At 40.7% G+C, this 23,143-nt stretch overlaps 1 protein-coding gene across 1 annotated transcript; it reads right to left on the bottom strand.

Annotated features, from left to right (window-relative positions):
* Positions 1–848: 848 nt before the first annotated feature.
* LOC117822364 (syntaxin-12-like) lies at positions 849–8,057 on the bottom strand. Its single transcript, XM_034697058.1, has 10 exons — positions 7,768–8,057; positions 6,039–6,170; positions 5,890–5,959; positions 5,667–5,766; positions 4,288–4,425; positions 4,161–4,204; positions 3,807–3,912; positions 3,656–3,728; positions 3,495–3,577; positions 849–2,160 (listed from the first exon to the last, which is right to left on the bottom strand). The coding sequence occupies exons 2-10, from the start codon at positions 6,136–6,138 to the stop codon at positions 2,068–2,070; spliced, it is 807 nt and encodes a 268-aa protein (XP_034552949.1). The 5' UTR covers positions 6,139–6,170; positions 7,768–8,057; the 3' UTR covers positions 849–2,067.
* Positions 8,058–23,143: the final 15,086 nt, after the last annotated feature.

Genomic DNA, 23,143 nt, shown 5'->3' with positions numbered 1-23,143 from the left:
CCAGGACGACCCTGATGTTAGCATCCTTACATCCCACCTGACTCTCATCACTCACCTTTAAGATGTTGTGTCAGCACTCAGGATGCTAAGAGTCTCATTCAGACGTCTCACTTTGATCTGCTGTGAGTAACAGAGACATGTACGGCCCCTCGAGTTTAACATAGAGTCAGATAGAAGCAGGAAGCGGGTCAGGAGGTACTCTCAGATTCAAACAACAGAAAGAGGTTTTATCATATTGATTCCAGCTACACTTTAGTGCCAACAAGAGCTCTGCAGAGCTGATTTTACCGGGCAATCAGCTGACTTCAAGAGGCTGCAGGTAAAGAGTCCTTCACTTGCAGTCATCCACACGTTTCTGTTTCCCATATGAAATAAAGAGTCGAACATCTTTGTGTGCGTGGTGGGAATGAAACTTTTCAAACTGTAAAAGATGAAATAAAAGAAGGACGGGTGTCTTTTCTTACCTGCTGATGACATTTGCATTTATGAATCATGTCATACAATTTGTAGACTTATTAACTCCTGCACTTCCATAACAGTGGAAACATCCCATAATGACATTAAAAGAATATTTCACAGTCACCGAAACATCACATATGTCTTATTTCACCTGAAACATGTCTTAACACTATGACCCATCTCACTCGAGTCCTCCAGTGCAGACTGACGTGCGTCCATAAGATCCTGTGTAATGCACCCACCTCATCATCAACTCAGCTCCTCCCCCAATAGTCCAAATGTTTAACTACAAGCTTTGAAATAATCAAAACAGATGTATTATTTAAGATCACCCCACATACAGTGTGTATGAAAAAAGGCAGTAGTAACAGAGACCAGAGCAGTTAGTGTTCCAGGCTGTAAACATGTTTATTTCTGCTGTTTCACATTTTTACATGGGGCTCTATTGGGACTGACTCACTTCAGGAGTCAGCCTCTAGTGGACCTTTGAGGAACTGCAACTTTTTACACTTTAGCATTGGCTTCATTTTTCAGCAGCAGAGGGAGCTGCAGTGACGGATAAACAACACTGAGAATGAAAGATGGATCTAATGTTTCTCATACAGATGAATAAAAAGTTAAATCTCATACAGATCACTTTAAAGATCTGTCTACATCTAGAACAAATATTTAACAGTTTCAACGTCTCTCTTTACGTTAAGGAAAGTCATTTTTTTAAATCTCTGTTCCATCGAAAGCTTGTCAAAGTGGTAATATCAAAATAATTGGATATTTGTTTTGCATTTTCTTCATCATGGAGGTAAAAAAAGGTGAATTTCACACATTTTTCTTATGTTTCAGATGAAGACCGTTTCCAACTCATGAACCTGTTTTTCAACCAGTTTTATTTCTAAATCAATGAGATAGAGATAAAGTAATAAATCTGCATCATAATCAAAAAGTCGAAGTGTTTGTTGCTTTTCGTAAACACATCAGTGTGAGCAGAGTGATGGTTAGTGAGTAAGATTAGTGGTTGTGCTGTGACAGCATGCATGAATCTCTAACCATGCTGAGCTCTCCCCCTAGTGGACAGAATGAGACATTACATCAGCAGATCATTATCAGGCTGTATTATTTAAACTCTGAGCACACACACTTCTTAATAAACACACAGGGTTCATTGTGTTTGGAATTACTGCATATAAAATTGTGCAACATTGCATTTAATAAGACACAGACCTACAGCAGTGATCAAAGTTACTCTAACATGAGATTTAACGGTCTCATCCTGAACTCCACCCTCAGAGTCCTGAGCAGCAGACCGGCTCAGACGTGCAGACAACAGGCGAGCGGTGCTGCAGTATGTGAGTTTAACCACGCTCTTAGGGGTTTCTTTCTTACTTTACTTTCTTACTGCAAGAACTAAGAGTCAAAGGGACCTTTGTGTCAAACAGTCCTGATCAGAACCAGGACCAGACTCTGTGAGGACGGAGATTAGGATTCAGCTGCAAGCCCACGCACACACACACACACACACACACACACACACACACACACACACACACACACACACACACACACACACAAACACACATGTTGAAAGTTGTTGGCAGCAGGCGGGGCTTGTCCTCATTTGATGGCCTGCCAGATGATGATGATGATGATGAGGAGCAGCAGCGACAGCACCATGGCCAGTATGCACATCCTCTTCCGAGACTTCCTCTGCAGACACACAGATCGCATGTTTACTGCAGCGCTCCTCATCAAGACAGGTTCAGCCCTCACACTCATGCTCAACAGGTTTTTGTAACATCAGAGGACAAAGACCCGTCCTGAGGCGCAGGTTTAGCTCAGGGGTTCAGGTATGCATCCCATAAACAGTAGGAGACAGCAGTCCTGCACAGCTCCAAGCCACAGCCACAGACTGCATGTCCTCCCCTGACCCCCTCTCCTTTTGTTTAATATCTTCAGCCATACTTTTGAAATAAGACCCTCCCTGGTTTTTAAATGCACCACATGCTGCAGCAGCTTTAATAAAACACACACTTTGTACAGCTCAGACATGATGTGCTTTGAAACTGGGTCTCTGATTCTGACTCTTTGGATAAAACATCTCACAGAGTCATCTATCTGAGCTCTCGTCAGCACCTTTCACACATGCACTCCTGAAACGTTAAAGACATGTTCAGGAGCTCTGCCTCCAGACAGGGCGGGGTGAGTCTCAGGAGGCAGGACGTGACATCAGACGCAGTCTGGTCACGCCTTAGTTTGATGTTTCCAACATGATTTGAGGCCAAGGCAGCAGAGAGCTTCTCTATGAGGACAGTTTGTATGTTTATATCGATGCTACAGGCGTCTTCTCTGTCCTCACCCTGAGAGTGATTCTCCGTCTTCATCCTCAAATGTTTTTATTGATCCTGTGAAGTGTCACTTCTCGAGCTTCACACTGGTCATGTGACAGAAAGGCCAAAAACCCTGCCTGTTCACTCGTGCTCATCAGCTGAGCCTGACTTCCCAGTGAAGTTTTTAAAACTGAGCACTTCAAATGTGATTCATGTTTGCGCTTCTCTTTTTGGTCTTTCTCATCTCATACTTAGCTCGCAGGTGGCAGCTCAAACTCAAAGTACTTCTTGATATTCTAAACTCAGTTTGAGATAAAGTGAAGATGTGAGAGATTATTTTAAAGTGAAATGACCGTTCAAAGGTGCAGCAGTGTTAAACACGAAGTGGAAGACACTGCAGTGGCTTAACAAGGTTGCAGAAAGGAACAAAATAGCCATCAATTCTGAGCTTAGCTGCATCACGAATGACACGTTAACGCTGACAGCCTTTCAAATACTGTAAGGGTCGTATAATCTGCTGCAAAGGATTATGGGTCAGAATGTAGAAACTGGCTTCGTGCAAATTGTGACCCAACTTAGAGAGACAGACTAACATTTTTAAATATGTTAGAGGGACATTTAAATAAATACTTTAGACTAACAGAATCAAAGAGGAGCTCTGAACACTTCTTAGCCCGTCTCTTCACACTCTGGATGTCTGTCATGTGGTCTCACCTGGTAGTAGGAGGCCTTCTGCAGCTGGGCAGCTCCTCGGCCCACGTGAGCCTCAGCTCCCTCCACGTTCGCCTCGATGCTGTCTGAGAGCAAAAACAAAGAAGAGTTTCACAGCACGCTCACACCTGAAGGGTTAAACCTCTGAGAGTCTGATCACTGACCGATGGTCTCTCCCTGGTCGTGGATCATTACAGCCAGGTCCTTAAAGATCTGGTTCACGTCCATGATGTCGGCCTGAGGAGAGCAGAGTTAACTCACAAACACAAAACTTGATGCAGCATTTTTTACAGCGTGCAGGGCCTCCTCTGATACCTCCAGCTGTTTGATGTTGGTCTCTCTCTCCTTGATGTTCTCCAGGTCCTCGTCTGTGATGGGGGGCTCTTCAGTCTGAGTCTGGCTCTGACCCCACTCAACCTCTCTGCACAATCACAAACAACACAACAGTTATCCCTGTGTCTTCTTTCTTCTTTCCCTGAGTCTCTGCCAGCTGCAGCTGGAGCAAAGCTGAAACTGTGTGTTCCAATCAGGCCTTCAGACCCAAACTACATGAAATCAGGGCCGTATTTTCTAGATTTCAACAATAGGCTAAAGTACTAATGATGTGATTTCAAGAAATAAACACAACGATCAAGTTTCACAGAGAGAAAAAGAAAAGCAGAGCCGTACTTTTCGAACGTGACCAGCTGCTCGTTGGCCTGCGCTCCATCTCCCTGCAGATCAGAAAACATTCATTGAGTTCACATTCATTCAGCATAGACCGTCTCAGTATCATCTCTCTCTGAGGCTCTTTCACCATGACTCTGGATCCAGCTCGAACTCGGACCACAGACTCCTTCTCCTTCTCGGCGGCTCTCCTCTGAACCAGCTGGAAGTTGTTGAGAGCTGCAGAGAAATCATTCATCAGACGCTCCCTCCTCAGCTTCTGCTGCCTCTACAGGAGAGAGAGGAGGGAGAGAGACATTTCATGTAAGACTTCATGAGCTTCTGTGATGTGTGTTCATTTACAGCAGCAGCTTGATGAGCAGGAACCCCAAAATTAAGTTTGGATGAAGCCTTTCTATTTTTAACTGGTGCAGCTTTTTATTCCTGAGATAGTTCCCTGATGTTCAGTCATGCTGTGCTGTGATTGACTAGGAAAGCCAATAAATAAGACAACATTTTAATATTCAAACTTTAACCCTAACAAGTCTCAAAAAACCTCCAAACAGCATTCTCCATAGTTGAATAATAAATCCAACACTTAGACTGCAGTTCCTCCAGTGTCCACTGGAGTGTGTCTCCTGCAGTGAGTCAATCCCCATTGAGCCCCATGTTTAAATGCTGCAGCAGAAATAAACATGTTTACAGCCTGGTACAAAAACAGTTTGTGTCTCTATAGCTCATTTCTCTATTCATGACAACTGTACGGCTGAATTTATATAGGCTACAACTCACCTGTTTACAGCAGGTTAAGTGTTAAAGGGAGGGAGGGATGGGGGTGTGGCCTCTTTGACTGACAGCTGGGAGCTGCTCGGTGTCCCCTCAGCTGATTCAGTCCCTGAACTTTAACTCTTTGTGGGGTAGGAGCCTTTTGTTAATGTAAATTTGAGTTTCCCGTCTTGAGTGTGACGTAACAAGAAGACGGCTACCGTGTGAATTTGGACTACTTTCTCCCACTATCTGTTTCGTTTAAGGTCCAATTCACAAAACATGTTGCTCAATTATATTCAAACAGCCCAACAGAGTCCTGCAGCTTCCTGCAGTCTGCTCTTGTTTTGCATCTGATTGTGGAGATGAGCTGTCAGCATCTCTTCTCTCTGCTGCTCAGAGCTGTGAGCTCTCATCCTGACGGAGCTCTAATGTTCATAATAGATGTGATCCAGATTTCACTGTTTACATCACAACAAGGCTTCCTCCCCGGAGCATGCATTACGAATTATATATATAATTAGACACTAATCATATTAGACGTGAGGAACGCAGAGAGAATCGTGATCGTTTGACTCGTGACGTTCAGATCAGACGGACTCTCCATGCCTCCCATCAGTCTGTGTTTGAAGTGGATCACACAGACCTCATTCATGTTTCTACTACAAATACTGCACCAAGAATCATCTTCCTCATGAAGCTCTCTCTCTGCAGGATCCTCTCTGTAATGTGGTTAAACTCAGAAGTTTGTATCTACAGACCGACCTGCTCGGATGGAGACGGTGGTGGAGGCAGAGAGCCGAGCTCCTTCAGGTGTCTGTTCGTCTCCTTAGCCAGCTGGTTGGTGTAGTGCTGGAGCTGCTGCCTGCAGAGAATCACACACACACACACACACACACACACACACACACACACACACACACACTGTGAGACCTAAAACACACACTTCATCAACCTAGGACCACAATAAACCCAGACCAGGACTCACAGCTTCTCCTGCAACTCTGAGGTCTCCTGTCGAGTCTCCAGCTGATAGAGCAGGTTTTTGATCTGCCCGGCTGCACAGAGAGATTTCAGCTTCAGTAAACACTCATACGTATGTAGAGGAGTCAAAGTGTGAACACTGTGGGCACTCACAGTTGTGGCTGATCTTCTGGATGTTCGAGCTGCAGGTCTGGATGAGGCTGTTAAAGTCCCCCGGCTGTGACCAGCCGCTGTCTGCTCGCATGTATGACATCCTGACTTTATTTACCAGACTCCAAACTCAACCTGAGATCAAACACAGACAGAAGGGACACGGTTTTACTGCAGGTTTTACTCTCTGTCTCACTTCTGGAGGGTCACAGCCCAGGGTGAAGCGGCATGGATGCGGGTCAGCCCCTCTGAGTCTGAGGCTAGAAAACGATGGAGGCTCTGGACCGCTGTGATGAAGAGGGAGCTGAGCCTGGAGGCAAACTTTAGACTTACCTGTGGATCTCCGCTCCCCCTCACCTGTGGCTGGGACTTCAGGTAGGGACTGAAAGAACCAGATCACACATACAAGCAGCCAAAAGGAGTTTCCTCTGAAGGGGCTTGGAGCTCCGAGTGAAGCCGTTTCTGCTTCACACTGAAAGGCACCCATCAGGTGGTTCAGGAATCTGATAAGGATGCCCTGAGACGCCCTCCTTTGGAGGTTCTCCAGGGGCGTCCAGCCGGAAGGAGACCCAAGGTAGACTGGAGGGATTCTAAACCCCATCTGGCCCTCCTCACAGTCCCCCAGGAGGAGCTGGAGGGGAGGGGTGTTTGTGTAACTTGGTCAGCCTGCCTTCACCTTGAGTGGAGAAATGGATGGATGCTTTCAGGGTTTAACTGAAGTCAGAATAAGAAATCTTTGAATAATTATAATGATGTCCTCTTTATTCTTCCCCACTTCCTCTAGACTGTTTCATTCTTCTCCTCATCATCACATCAGATTCATTTATTCATAGTTCACATGAACCTCCAAACACCTGAAACATCAGAGAGGGTGTTTGATTCAGATGATGGAGCTCTGAGACGCAAACTAAATCACTGCCCTCCTCTCCTCCCTCTCCTGCCTCCTCTCCTTCCTCTCCTTCCTCCTCTCCTGCCTTCTCTCCTTGCTCTCCTTCCTCTCTTGCCTCCTCTCATTCCTCTCCTGCCTCCTCTCCTTCCTCTACTCCCTCTCCTGAGTGCTCTCCTTCCTCTCCTGCCTCCTCTCCTACATCCTTTCCTTCCTCTCCTGCCTCCTCTCCTCCCTCTTCTGCCTCCTCTCCTGCCTCTCCTGCCTCCTCTCCTGCCTCTCCTGCCTCCTCTCCTCCCTCTCCTGCCTCCTCTCCTTCCTCTCCTTCCTCCTCTCCTGCCTTCTCTCCTTCCTCTCCTTCCTCTCTTGCCACCTCTCCTTCCTCTCCTTCCTCCTCTTCCTCCTCACTTCAGCTGTATCCTTTCTGGGGCCCTCCATGTTTGAGAACAAAGACAGTGAACAGAGTTTTACAGACTGCTCTTCCTCTAATGGGGGCAGGAGCCAGGATCCAGAGAAAAGGCACCCAGCTGGAGCCAAACCCGAGCCATCACGTGGATTAATCTTCTGACTGATCATCCTGGGAGCAAACAACCCGACTACCGACCGGGATATTTCCCCGTTATATCACCAGTCTTCATCGCTGCCACAGCTACTGTCATCGAGATTATCGTTATAACAGCATTCGTTAAATCTAATTATAAACTGAGAGTCGTTATTAAGCGTTAATAACAGATCCAATCACTGACAGCTTCAGATCTCCTCCAGATATCCCACAGCAGGTGAACGCATCATGGACAGATCATACTGATGTTAAAGGTCAAATCAATAATCATAATAAAGTCTTACTTCTCAGTAAATCTGCTCCGGCACTGTCTGCTGCTCCTCAAGTATTTCTACACCACAATAAACCCAGCCCGGCTGACGTCACACGCTCACGGCGCTAATCCGACGTCACTGTGACGCTGAAAAAAACACGGCGTGATGCTGCGTTCAGGGTCCGCAGAGAGGTTGTTTTCAGTAAATTAATATCCTACTTTAAATCATTATTGACATGAGTCCGTGGTTTTGTCCCTCTCGGTAGCGGCTGTGTGTGTAACGGTCCCGGGTCCTCTCAGTGGGAATAATCAGCCACATGACTTTCAGCTGCCTCTGATAATAAGCCAGCATTGTGCAGCCTGCACGTGACGGCACAGGGAATTAGCTCATTACAGGGACGTGACCGTGGATCTCAGGGAGGGGAGGATGAGCCCACCCAGGTATTATTATTTTTTTAAGGGGAGGTTAATGCCTTTATTAGATAGGACAGCTGAAGGGAGACATAAAACACGGGGAGTAGAGGGTGGGGGAAGACCAAGCGGTAACCTCCAGTCTAAAAATATGAGTCCAATGCAGAAGTGCTGAAAACTGCAGTTCATCGAGGATCTGCTTGAGGCTGGCTCCGGAAGTACCGGAGACAACACTCGCACCTATTCAAAAAAGACGATCTTTACATCTGAAATAAACATGTTTACAGCCTGGTACAAAAGACGAGTGTTGTCTGGATAGCTCATTTTTTGATCAGCACACACTGTGAGGGGATGAATTTTTTTCTAATGCGGCAATTTCGAAGATATTGAGATTACGAGTCTTCCAATGAGAGGCACAGCTGACCTGATTGACAGACGGGAACACTATAACTGTTGGCTAGGAGGCTTAAAGCCCGCCTCTTTACGTCACAATCGCTCGACAGCAGCAATATGGCTCCCACCGACGATTGGCCTCAAAACAACGCTTCAGAAAGACATGAAGACATGCAGGAAATGGTCATGGCCCAGGAGTCAAACCAGCGACCTCTACGACGAGGGCTCTGTACGTGGGGCGCTTAGACCGCTAGACCACCAGCGCCCCTACTCAGGTTTTATTACTGATGATATTTTCTGGGAGGAGTGTTTGGATGTGGGTCATTGATTTCAGTTTGAGTGTTTATTTCTTCTTCTATGACATGAAAGTGTTTTTTTAAACAAACCTTAAGCCTATTTAGTGTTTTTAATCGCACTCCTGTCCAGAGAGAATTTCCTGTGGAGGATACTGCTTACCATCTCACACTGCAGCTCAACGTCTGCCATGAATCAATACCAAATCGATTTCTTATTGAGTTAATTTTCCCTCTGTATTTATTTATATGAAAGTTTCTGGTTGAATGTTTGAGCTTAATAATAAATATGAGGGCTGTAAGGGTTCACGCATTCATGGTAGTGTGGTTAATGTCCAGAATTAACCCTCTTTTTTTATCAGGTGGTATTTTGTCCCTTTCAGCACTCCGTAGTTGAGCTGTTGCAGTGTCTGCCTGCTTCCTGCTGCTCCCCAGGGGACACTGTTTAATGTGTGATTCAGGACGAGAGGGTGTTAAATCAAATATGCAGAAGGTGAGGGCATGAACAACTTTTTTGAAATCTGCATCATAAACTCAAATTAGCATTTTGCTTTGGCCTGTTCAGTCTCCTGTTAATGCACGACTGTTGTATTTGTTTCTAATGGCTATTCTGTGAGCATGATTATATTATGTATTAAAATACCGCTACACATAAAGTGCATTTATACCAACATGGCCAAAACAGTCGATCTGATCATCACAGGAAAATAATACGAGACAAGTTGAAGGCGAGGACCAGATATATAATAAATCTGTATTCATTACAGTGAGCAAATGTATGACGTTGTCCATTTATGATGAAACACCATGCTTCAAACTAACAGTAAAGTGTTCCTCTCTGAAGGCTCACTGAACCTGAGGCCTTGGGTTGTTGAGGGGTCAGAGGTCGTGCTTCCTCTCACACACTGCCTGGTGATGTCATCAAAGACAAATGGAAAGATGGCTGCACTACGTCACCCATTCTAAGCTGTGTAAATACTGCTATAACATCGGCTGCACACCTGAGACTTGTGCAGGTGACCTCCGTCACATACAGACTCCGATACGAACAGTACTATACAACGGACTACCTCAAAACTTGCACATTGTACATTTGCACATTCAATTGCGCTATGACATAAATAACTCAATCAGTCCATGCACAATATTTATTTGTATTTATATCTTTATATTTATTACTAATGTCTTCCTTAAGTTGTATGTCCTTTGTGGCTTTATACGGGACCTGAGAAACAAAATTTCGTCCCATATCATGCAACAGCTTGTGTTAGTACGACAATAAAATACCTTGAATCCTCTGCAGGCTGCAGGGATGGGGCTTTTACACGACAAGTTTTTGTCCATTTTAAATCATGAATCTGATTTTAATGTGACTCTCAGTTCACCTGGTTTGACTTTATTGAATATTTCATGGCACACCTTTATTCTGCCTTACATATATATTCAGACTTTGTAAACTGCAGCCTGTGTCATAGTTTGCACCAACAATACACGTGCACTTGATGAAAATTGAATTACAATGCTTCTAGTAATCATAATTACTGTCACAGAAATGACAACAGCTTGGTATTTAAAACACAGAGATGTTTTAAGTCATTCACAGACACACAGTCAAAAACCTCTCTCTGTTAAGAAGTGTTAAGTATTTATTAAGAGTTTAAGCAAATTTAAAAGAGAGAAAACTTCCAGAACAAACTCAAAATGATTGATACCACAGTTCAGTGTAAGTCTTTAAACATCCAACATTCATGCTTTAAATGTCTCCAAGAGTTGAAATAAAATGAAATCATAATCAAAGTTTGTAAATGTTGGATACTTCTAAAGCAGAAAGACCTTTTTCGTTGTGTCATAAACATCACAATCTTTTTTTGTTTTAAGGTCATCATTTAAGCACAATATCAGGAAAAAGATTCTCTGTTGAATTTTCACTTTTTTTTTTAAACAGAGTTCTATTGTTTTAGTTTTTCCACAAACAGAAGAGAATTAAATCAATTCATACGTCTTGCTTTCAAACCATATTACACATTAAAAATAAAATATTAAGAGTGGATTATATAAAGACATTTACATTAGAAAGAGAAGAGAAGGAAGAAGAGAAAAAAAAAGAGTAAAATAAAATACATAGATAAATAAAACAAAATAACATACTGCCACCATATCATACCGTACATTCTAAACAAGGAAAACCCAGCCACAATACCACTCCCCCCCACAGGTCGATGTCATGCATATTGCCATTATAATACGTAAACCTAGTACAAGCAAATATAATACCTGATAACAAAAGGCAAAGCTAGCTAAGCTATACCGACATTAGAGACTCAATTAAAATAAAGAAAAAGGAGGATGCTTATTGATTAGCTCTCTGCAGGTTTGGCCATTTTATGTCGTTTGTCCCCTCATCAGAATTTGAGTCAGTTCTTTCGGTAAATAACTGAACACAGGAGACCACATGTCAATAAAGTGCCTCTCATTACCCCTCAGAACCGCACTGATCTTTTCGTGAGGAAGGACCCTAAATAACTCTTGATACCACAGCGTAACAGGAATTTTCACATTTTTAATAAAAATTTGGCGCGCTAAGCTAACACACTTTTACTCGTTCAGTCAAACTCACAGTCAGACTTCATTAACCTGTGATCCTCTATTTGTTGTTTCATCATAAAATAAACACACAGGATATTAAATATGACATTGTTCCACCTGTGTGTGTGTGTGTGTGTGTGTGTGTGTGTGTGTGTGTGTGTGTGTGTGTGTGTGCGCGCGTGTGTGTGTGTGTGTGTGTGCATGTCGACCTTAAAATAACGGGTGTCTTCAGCAGAACTTGTCGGCTGTGAAGGCGTGGACGCTCAGTGCAAACAGTGACCTGTCACCCATGTGAAGCAGACAAAATAAAGAGCTTATAATGTAGTTTCAAGTACATTAGAGGATTAGAGAGTGTGTATCTGTGTTATTATGTGTATCCTTGTGTATAAAAGCAGTGGGCTTACCCAGCTGCTCCTTTCACACATATTAGTTTTACACGCGGTGAAACAACAGATGCCACGTCAGCTGAGGAAAACGAGAACAACAAACGGGATTTTGTCTTTGACACCTCCACCTGGGGACTTTGACTGCACAAAGGAATAATGTCAGGCTAATTATCTGTTCACATATATCATACAAACATGACAGCAGGCCCACTGTGTTATTAAAGAGATATCACAGTTCAATACACTGCTCTGACACATTTCTCTGAAGTTTCACCTTTTTAATGTTTTTTTTTTTTTTAATCATAAAACTGTTAAAACGCTTCAGACAAACCTCCGCAACAACGCCAGCTTGTAAATAAAATAAGAAGTCATTAAACATGTTTCTAAGAAGGTCGAGTGATTGGATGTGTGTTAGCGGACTCTCCTGAAGGATTAATTTTTCATCCTCTGTACCACAGTTCATCTTTTCTGAAGCGCTGCTGAACACACTGCTGTTTCTTATAAAAGTGAAAAACAGCACCTACATTACATGAAACATGAGAGGAGACATCTTTACTTTTATTTTCACAACACGTTACACGAGAAATTGAATATTGGTCAGAACAAAGCGGCAGAAGAAGCCGTCAGGTGTCAGTCTGTGTGTCGTGTAAATAATCCGTGGGCTTCTTCATCTCTACATGTTACCTTTACATGTTAGCTTAAGAACCTGTCAGCTGTTTCAGACAACCACAACTAACACATGACTTTTACAACATGGAGATTAACAGAGGGGCACCAGGATACACTTTGATGTGAACCATGGGCTGCCGTCACGTGATGCAGGGATTGATTCAGGGTCCTCTCTCAGTGCAGAGTCACACGGTACACCAAAATGTGATGTGCATCTGAAAAACATACGCACACACATACATTCAGCCATACAGCTACCCATATAAAGAAACAGAAGGTGTAAAGGAAAGGATTGATCTTAATGACCACATCACAGAGCCCCTGAAGGTATTTAGTGCAAATTAAACTTTTCTGAATGAAGAAGAGAAGAGCCACTAAAACAAACTTCTGGAGGTCAGTAATCTGAATTACTATGAGGGCTGAAGTTTTATTTTAAAATTATGACTTTAAAAACGTAATGATGAATCAGAAATACTTTATTTAGTCATTACAGTTGCTCCTGTACACAATAAGTATGAATATTATTAATATAAATAAGTTATAAAATAAGATTTTAATATGAATACAATAAAAATAAAAGTATGTACAGAAGCAAAAGCTCAGGGTCTGAAGGTAACATGTAAGAATGTTAAAGTGGTAAAAGTTTATGTACAGAGAGCAGAGGGAGGAGCTGCATAGTTTACAGTTTTTCTCAGTTGCTTTGGTACATTTCCCAGATCAGAATTGAAATTCTCAAAACTACTTGTTCAATCTTCACATCATTGCTTCACTTGTGGACATCAAAAAAGCAGTTTCTCATTTCTTTGAACAAGTTGCAAATGCTTTGGTACATCTATGCAAATGATTATGTACAATTATCTGCTGTTTCCTACATTATCAAGTGCTTATGTCATGTTGATCAAAATGTATTATAATGGGTCTCTGTTGAATAGTCTCACCCTCCACAACATGTAGGCATTAGTTCATCACATAAGTCTTCACATGCAAAATGGTTAAACATGTTGTCAGAATATGTCTGTCATATTTCTGTATATTTCCATCAGACTGTTTTTCAAAATCTGTCCTGAATTGGTAAATTTCTCCCAGGTGAATCTTGACTTTCTCTAATGAAGGGAAATGTGTGAAGCTTTAGATCAACCAATGATCAACCAGTTTTCTGACATAGCTCAAAGGTGCATCTCATGAACCATCAACTGGCAAGTATATACTATATAGCCGGAACAATGTTACAATGTCATCAAAACTTCAGCCATAGTTTACATCAGGACGTCCCTCCAGAGTACACTGTTATATTGACAACATGACTAAGCAATTTGTCTGTCTTATCCGTACACAATGACACAAAGACTTAACACTCTGATGGCACTGACATGTTCATTGACACAGATATTTGCTTTTGAGAGACAGGTTTTGAGCAAGATACTGACTTTTGCAGGTAATCCATGGTGTTTTTCTATTTGTACGAATTGTTTTGAGAAATGCACTTACTGTTTTACAAATGTCGAGGATGATTCGAGAAATGGACCAAAGCGACTGAGAAAAACTGTAATAAACCACAGGAAGGACTTCCTGTGACCTTTCATTGAATGTGCTTCTGTGTCTCACCACAACGCTGCAGAGAGGTGGGCGGATATAGACCATGATGACATGGTGTTGAAAGATAGAATGATGAAATGAAAGATAGAATGAAAGATAAAATGATGAAATGAAAGATAGAATGAAAAACAGAATTATGAGATGAAAGATAGAATGATAGATATGATGATGAAATTAAAGATAGAATGAAAGATAGAATGATGAAATGAAAGATAGAATAAAAGATAAAATGATGAAATAAAAATAAAATAATGAAATGAAAGAGAATAAAAGATAAAATGATTAAATAAAAGATAGAATGAAAGATAGAATGATTAAATGAAAGATAAAATTATGTAATGAAAGAAAGAATGACAGAAAGAATGGTTAAAGGAAAGATAGTATGATGAAATGAAAGATAGCTTGATTAAATAAAAGATAGAATGAAAGGTAGAATGATGAAATAAAAGATAGAATGAAAGGTAGAATGATGAAATGAAAGATAAAATGATTAAATAAAAGATAGAATGAAAGATAGAATGATGAAATAAAAGATAGAATGAAAGGTAGAATGATGAAATAAAAGATAGAATGAAAGGTAGAATGATGAAATAAAAGATAGAATGAAAGGTAGAATGATGAAATGAAAGATAAAATGATTAAATAAAAGATAGAATGAAAGATAGAATGATGAAATGAAAGGTAGAATGATTAAATAAAAGATAGAATGAAAGGTAGAATGATGAAATGAAAGATAGAATGAAAGGTAGAATGATGAAATGAAAGATAGAATGAAAGGTAGAATGATGAAATAAAAGATAGAATGAAAGGTAGAATGATGAAATAAAAGATAGAATGAAAGGTAGAATGATGAAATGAAAGATAAAATGATTAAATAAAAGATAGAATGAAAGATAGAATGATTAAATGAAAGATAAAATGATGAGATGAAAGATAGACTGAAAGATAGAATGATGATATAAAGGGTAGAATGATGAGATGAAAGATAAAATGATGAATGAAAGGTAGAATGAAAGGTAGAATGATGAGATGAAAGATAGAATGATGAGATGAAAGATAGAATAATGAGTTGAAAGATAGAATAATGAGATGAAAGATAAATGTTGAAATGAAAGATAGAATGATCAGATGAAAGATGGAATAATGAGATGAAGATAGAATAATGAGAGGAAAGATAGAATGAAATATAGAATGATGAAATGAAAGATAGAATGAAAGATAAAATGAAAGATAGAATGATGATATGAATGATAAAATTATGAAATGAAAGATAGAATGATGAGATGAAAGATAGAATGAAAGGTAGAATAATGAGATAAAAGATAGAATGAAAGACAGAATGATGAGATGAGCCATGTTTGATGATGATGTCATTCAGTCACGTCTTGTTGGGTGAAAACAGGCAGCTGCTGGAAATGAAGAGTTTCATTCTGTTTAAAATGAAAAAATGTAAGAGCAGGAGGAAGACTTAGAGATCCCTTGTGTTTTTAGGATGTAAAGCATTTGAAGAGTTGACAAGAAACGATCTCACAATAAACAGAGTCACTTATTAGCTAAGCTTATGCAGACTCTGGGAATAAAACAGTTAAAAGTACTCCAATAATTCAATCAAACTTCATTTTTGTAAAATTTTTCATACAGAAATAATGTAACACAATGCACTGAACATAATAAAAATAAAGAAAATAGAAGAAAATCACTAGAAATAAATATATCCAGTAAGCCTCGCCCCTTAATCCATATACATGTAAAAACAAGTTATAAATGAAAGACTCACTAAAAACAGGGGCTATCATGAGATCTTAATGAGGAAACTCCAGAGGTAGAATAATGTGTTAAAACTCGAAGTACTAAAAATACAAACCAGATACTAAAGAAGTTTGAATGCTGGGAAAAATGTTGATACAAACTGATTTTGATAGTGTGCAACTCATGTAATATTGAAAGTGAACATTCTGACTGTTTTATGAATAATACATATTTTTTGTGAATCTGATGCAGCAGCAGGTTTACAACAGTCGCTACAGGGACAACAAAACAGGTAAAAAGTTATTAATGCTAAAGAAACATGGAGGAACATCTCCAACTAATGAGGTCAATGATCAACAGGTTAGTCACATGACTGGGTATAAAAACTCCAGAGAGACTGAGTCTCAGACGGAAAGATGGGAAGAGGTTCACCACTCTGTGAGAGACTGCGTGAGCAAACAGTTCAACAGATTCCGAATAATATTCCTCTGAGTAACAAAGAGTTGGTGGATTTCATCTCCAGTACATAACATCATTAAAAGATTCAATCTGGAAACACCTCCGTACAAGAGGGACAACAACCAAAACCAAGACTGGATGGACTTGATCTTCAGACCCAGAACAGTATTAAAAACAGACATGACTCTGTAGTGGAAGTCACTGCATTAAAAACAGATATAACTCTGTAGTGGAAGTCACTGCATTACAAACAGACATGACTCTGTAGTGGAGATCACTGAACTGTTCAAACTGAACCATGCAAAGAGAACACCATGTATAAACGTGATCCAGAACCACAGAGACTACTCTGGACCTGGGCTGGTTTAAGATGGACTGAGGGCAAGTGGAAAACTATCCTATGGTCTGATGAATCAAAATATGAGGTTCTTTGTGGAAATCATGGACACTGTGTCCTCCGCTCTAAAGAGGAGAGGGATCACCCGGCTTGTTATCAGCTCACAAAGCCAGCGTCCCTTATGGTATGGGTATCATGGGTAGCTTCCACGTCTGTGAAGGCTCCATTAATGCTGAACAATATATACAGGTTTAGGAGAAACATATGCTGCCACCCAGACAATGACGTCTTCAGGAGGACCTTACATATTTCAGCAAGATAATGCCAAACCAAATTCTGCACGTATTACAACAGCATGGCTCTGTAGTAGAAGAGTCCAGGAGCTGAACTGGCCTGCAGTCCTGACCCCATTGAACACATTTGGAGCATCAGGCCCTGCATTATAAAACTTTGAAGACAAATGTTTGACAAATGTTTTGACTATATGCATTTATAATAGCTTTTCAATATGTTTAGCATGTTTATATATCTGTTATCACTTGTTCCAAAGTATTTTCCTTAATATTTTATTTTAATGCTTCTGTTAAATATCTGTTAGCTAAGGTTGTGCAGATTCTAGAGATATATAAAACCTGAAAATACTCCAAGACGTGACCTCACTATGACCAAACTAGAACTGCATGCAGGGACTCAGAAGACAGAGCAGGTCGGACTCAGAGGTATGACAGTATGAGGAGAGGAGGTGATGAAGATGACTGAAGAAGGTGAGTCATGCATTTTCGTTTTTGTCTTACCATATGTCTGAGTGACAGTGCTCAAACATCTCCACGCCGGCTCCACCTTTTCCATGCAACTGTTATTTCTGCAGAAACCACACCACAAACACGGCACGCCTATATTCAATATTCTTTTCATTCAGCCACGGGAGAACAGCAGCTTGTGATTTTTTGCTCCCTCTCCCTCCTCGTATAAAAGTTTCCCTCCATCTCTCTCCACCTGGTACACCATCCACGGTCGACTTCAGGTATGGCTGCTTCTTGTTGTGCTTCATTCATCAGGTTATTCACTCCTGGAACATTTAACTCTTTCATTTAAATGTTCAAGTTCAGAAAAGCTTTATAGAAAATATGTGTAGTCTGTGGAAACTGTCCACTGTAATAAATGCTGATCACTTACAGTAAGAGAATACTCAGGATACAGACATTTTAAATGTGATTATTTTCTCTTTAAAATATGGCAGGGTATATTTCATGTTTGCATTAATTATACTTTTATGTTGACATGAGGTCCATCACATTTGATTGGGATATTTTTTGAGTATTTTCTGAAACGTTGCGCCTCATTTCACATTTTTGGTGATGAATTTGCAGAATTCTAATCAAACTAACTTTGATGCTTTTTAAAAGCCAGCATCCTATCCATGAGAAAATATAAATACCGTATCCATTGTTACAGGAGTCCATACCTTCATGAATGAGTACACCGGACTGTCTCTTTTTGCAGGGCGCACGATGTAGTTTCTTTTTTCAAAACCACCTGGCTGTGTTAAATACTTGATTGTGATTGGTCAAACCTATTGATAACCAATTAACGAACAGTTATTCACTCTAATAAGGGATGCTAGAAACAAGCAGATCACACATATTATCAAATCAATCCTCGGACAGTGCTGCCAGATTGGGCGGCTTTGGGTTTGATTGTGCTCCAGCACATCTTACTCCTGCCCGTTGACACGGCTGTAACAATAATATTCCTTTCAGTTAGCATCCTATTGGTAGGCTAAACAACATGGAAATTGTAATGATGCCTCCTGTCCTGCAAAGGAGGATAATAAGAAGATTATAGTCGTATATACTCACTGGTCGTAATCTAAAAGGAAATAAAGTATTATAAAGGAACAAAGGAGTAGCTTTACAGAATAAAGTCATGGTTTCAGGAGAATGAGGTCATACATTTATGAGAATAACGTCATAGTGTTGAGAGCATCTTGTAAATGTTCAACTAAGTTCTCAAATGTCTGTTTGATATTCCTTAATGTGCTGATAATCCTCCTCCAGACATTTTAATCCCTGTGCTTGATTTAAAACAGAATATTCTGATTGTTCTTTATTTTCTGTTTGTTGCATGAGACCGTTTTTAAAGCTCTCTTTGAGTGTGACATTCAGACTCGTGGAAACATCTTATGTTATATGACCCACAACCTTTTTCTAATTTTAGCAATATTTAGCATACCAAGTTTGGAGATTTCTGTAGATTAGGGAGTAAAATCAGTTTATCTTTTATATATATATGTTGTTCTTTTATGTATAACCCGACCAGGATCCTTAGGTCAGCAGGTCTTTTAAATGAACCCAGAGTCAAACCTAGGTCCGTTGAAGGGGCCTTTAGTTACTGTGGTCCAAACTGCCTGCTGACCTCAGGTCCATAAGAACTGTCTCCACTTTTAAAAAAAGACTGAGAACATATTTATTTTCTCAAGCTTATGAATGATATAATGACTGTTGTGACTGGAGGCATGTGCAGCAACACTTGCTGTTTGTCTGAATGCTGTGTCTGATGTATGTTGGGTGCATCTATTGTTTTTCTGTTTTTATTTATTCTATTTGGAATAATGTCTTTATGTTTTTAATTCTCCATGTAAAGCACATTAAACTTACGTGTAATGAAATGTGCTTTATAAATAAAATTGCTATCGCTAATGGCTATTGCTATCTCTCTTCTAATAATACCTTTATAAAACTTTCAAAGAGGAGGCCCCGGGCCCCCGGGCCAAATGTCAGTGTGAGCATCGTTCACACTGTCAACCTGTCAACCTGACAGATATCCTTCACTTCTTCTAAAGGTTTTTTTATCTGATGGTTGCTGAATCTTTTCTGATAAACTTGAGTACGGTCTTGAGAACCTTTTGAGAGATCCTGAGAAACATTTGGAAGATGCTGCAAGGTTTGAGAGGCTCGAGGAAACACTAGACATCTTGGGAGACTAAGATAATTATAAGGTTTTGAAAAATTCCAAGAACACTTATAGGTATCCTGAGAAAGTTTTACAAATTCCTGAGTAACTTATGGGAACTTGAAAAACTTTAGCAAGTTCTCAGAGAAATGTGAGCGCTCAATAAACTCGACACTGAGGAACATTTGTAAGATATTGAGAAACGTCTGTACCTTTTTAGAGGTCATAAGACCTTTTTGGAAGATCTTCAGAAATGATGAGAGGTTCTTAGTAACGTTAGACATCTTCAGAGACTTTTATGAGACTCTGAGAGACCATTGCAGGATTCTGAGGAACCTACACGATCCTAAAAAGCTTGTGAGGTCCTCAGAGACTTTTGTAAGATCTCAAATAATTCTGAGAGGTTCTTGGGAACTTTTGACATTTTGAGTGACTGAACTCAAAGTGACATTTGTAAGATCCTGAGAACCTTTTGGGAGGCTTAGGTTTTAGTCTAAGAGTCTGTCTTTAGCTATGATATAATATTTTACGGGTCAGGCAAATTCTAGAAAACTACTCAGCAAGAAATGATTGTGAGAACATTCAAAACTGCAGGATTCAAACTGTTTCACTGTTTTATGAAGAACATCTTGTTACACACAGATTATGTAAAGATAAATGTGATGAAATCCTCTTCTGATTGATCCTCAAAGACATGTCTGTGTCTCCATTCAGCCATGGATATCAGGCCTCTCACACTGTGTTTGGCTGCTGCACTCTTCGCAGGTAGGTCTGAAGTTTCACGGCAGCATTATAAAGCGGTTCTTTCTTTCTCTTGATTCTTATGTTTAATGAAATCTCTTCCTCTCTGCAGTATGTCACAGCTGCTCTTCAGGAACAGAGTTCATCACTACATTTATTACAAACTTTGAGAAGGTAAAGAAAAAAACCACCAGCTCCACCTGGTACTGACCGCGAAGGAGGCTGAGGCCAATGTCCACATACAGGTAAACACCCACTTTCAGCTCATGCTGTGGGAACACTGAGACAATCATGTACTGTGGTCACAGCAGGAGAGCATATATGCACTGCATTCATCTTTAAATAATTAAGGTTAACCACCCGTCGCTCTGTAAATATGAGTTAACAGGTGTGGCAACGTATCTTGTGAGACATTATGATGAGATGATAACTACTGTCAGGGTTTGTACATTTTATTCTCCTTAAAGACTGCTAATAATGTACACACCGCACGCTGTCATATGAGCACTTCATTTAATAATAATAATATTAATACATTTTATTTATATAGCAACTTTTAGTAACATGTTTACAAAGTGCCTTACAGAGTGCAAGACATAGCGAGTGAAAACAAAAACAATGAAGTATATGACAAAGGTAAGGAGAGCTAAAATGAGTGAAGTAAAAACAATAATAAAAACCATGCAGAAATTAAAAAGTCAGTGATGAGTGAAGAAATAAAAACACATTTAAAAAAGTGTGTTTTTAAAAGAGATTTAAAGAGGACAAGGATGTGGCTTGCCCGATCTCCTCCGGCAGGTCATTCAAGAGTGTCGGGGCCCTGACTGCAAAGGCCCGGCCGCCTGTGTTTTTTTTCTTCGCTCTTGGGAGTTCCAAGAAGGACCTGCCAGAAGATCTCATGCAGCAGTTGGGGACATACATTTTAAGGCATTCACTTAGGTACTCAGGGGCCAGTCCATTTATTGCTTTAAAAGTGAGTGTTAAAATCTTAAAATCAATTCTAAAACCCACAGTCACCCAGTGAAGGGAGGCTACAATTGGTGTGATGTGTTCCCTTTTATTGGTGTGTGTGAGGAGTCTGGCAGCGGCGTTTTGGACTAACTAGAGTTTTGAGAGGTTGTGTTTGCTTAGGCAGGTGTAGAGTGAGTTACAATAATCTAATCGGGAAGTGATGAATGCATGGATGACAACTTCTAGGCTATGGTGTGAAAGGAAGGGCCTGATCTGACAAATTTTGCATAGCTGGTAGAAACAAGATTTAGTCATTTGTAGTATAAACTTCACAAAGTGCCTGAAACATGACAGATGTTCAGTGAGTCAGCGTACGCCCCTAAAACACAAAACTGCTTCAGTCTCAGGGAACTTTTCCCCAGGGAAATGCTGAGGAATCCTCACAAACTCCTGTGATACCTCAAGGAACTTTTGCAAGATCTTAAAAAATTAAAGAGAAATTTAGAGAAACTTTTGAAAGTTTCAGAAACCTTTGTTGTCTTGGGAAACTTCTGTAAGACTAAAACTTTCTCTGGACCTTCTAACAGAGTTTATCGAAAACTTTTGACAGAGAGAAAGGAGAGCCGAGTAGGAAACAAGAAGAGAAAGTACGGAATGACTTGAACCTGAGCTGCACACTTCAAAGACTGCTGGGCTGATCGGCATCTCAACTCTTGAGACATTTTATGAGATATCGAGAGAAAATCTGTGGTCATGAGAAACTTTGTAAGATCCTAAAAAGATGATGATATTCTGAGAAAAGTGTTCGAGATCTTCAAATCGTTTCTGTGCAGTTTTACAAAGTGCCATGAGATGAGGTGTACACTTTCTATTCTGCCCTCCTTGTTTGGTTTTTGTATCCTTTTGAGCAAAGTGAGAGTGATTACTGAAACTGAAGCCAGGTTGTATATACGACTGGATTTAAGATCATGACTTTCAGCAAACGTTCCCCACAAAGAGAATATTCATTCTGTATGTTGCTTTTAAACTTTTCATCAATCTGCAGGTGTCTTCGGTAAAGTTCTCCAAGGAGCTGACCCTCGCCGCTGGGGAAACGAAATGGGTTTCTGTGCCATGTGGGGCTGAGCTGACGAAAGCTTACATTAATCCCTCGTCAGCCGTTCGAGTCTCATCAAGCACAAAAATCTCTGTAGTCTCAGTCAACCATCGCTTCGCCACAGGTGACGGCTCAGTGGTTTCCCCAATGGAAGATTTGGGCACAGAATACTTCGTCTACACACCAGCATCAGGCAGAAGCTATGACCGGCTAGTTGGTATCGTAAACGGCGACAGCAAGAACAAGATCACCATCACACCGGACAAGGATATAGAGATCAGAGGAGGGAAAAAGTGGAAGAAAGGGAAGGCGATCACTGTCACCCTGCAGCCCTACGCCTCCTATCTCATACGAGGTCCTTCATGTCTGACCGGCACTCGGATTCAATCCCAGAAGCCTGTTGCTGTGATAGCAGGTCACCAGTGTCTCAATCTGGGTCTCAAGTGTGACCACGTATATACACAGCTCCCCCCAGTGGCTAAAATGGGAAAAGAGTACATTGTACCATCTACTGGCAGCAGCTCAGCCACCAACACATTGCTGGTTATCGCGAGTGAAGACAACACTTTGCTGACGCTCAGCGCCGGCAAAAAAGAAATCTCACAGTTGAGTGACATGTTGGTTTATATTCTGTCAAAGCTGTAAACAACAACATTCGTTTCTCTGTCAGTCTGTCTGGATCCCGTCAGTCTAACTGTAAGCAGCATGAACTGAAGTCAGGTGGTAAACAGAACTGAAGTGCGAGTGTTAAAAATCAACCGACAAAACACATTCCTGCTGATAAACAC

Source organism: Notolabrus celidotus, chromosome 12, assembly GCF_009762535.1.
Source record: "Notolabrus celidotus isolate fNotCel1 chromosome 12, fNotCel1.pri, whole genome shotgun sequence".
In the NCBI taxonomy this organism is placed as follows: domain Eukaryota; kingdom Metazoa; phylum Chordata; class Actinopteri; order Labriformes; family Labridae; genus Notolabrus; species Notolabrus celidotus.
This window is presented reverse-complemented; position numbering and strand designations above follow the sequence as displayed.

Bases quoted from the DNA above. Each gene is read 5' to 3' on its own strand.
- LOC117822364 (XM_034697058.1), bottom strand. From the start codon at position 6,138: ATGTCATACATGCGAGCAGACAGCGGCTGGTCACAGCCGGGGGACTTT. The intron at 4,205-4,287 runs GTGAAAGAGCCT...TCTGATCTGCAG, and splicing joins GAGCTGGATCCAGAGTCATG to GGAGATGGAGCGCAGGCCAA. The intron at 2,161-3,494 runs GTGAGACCACAT...GTGTGTCTGCAG, and splicing joins AGAAGGCCTCCTACTACCAG to AGGAAGTCTCGGAAGAGGAT.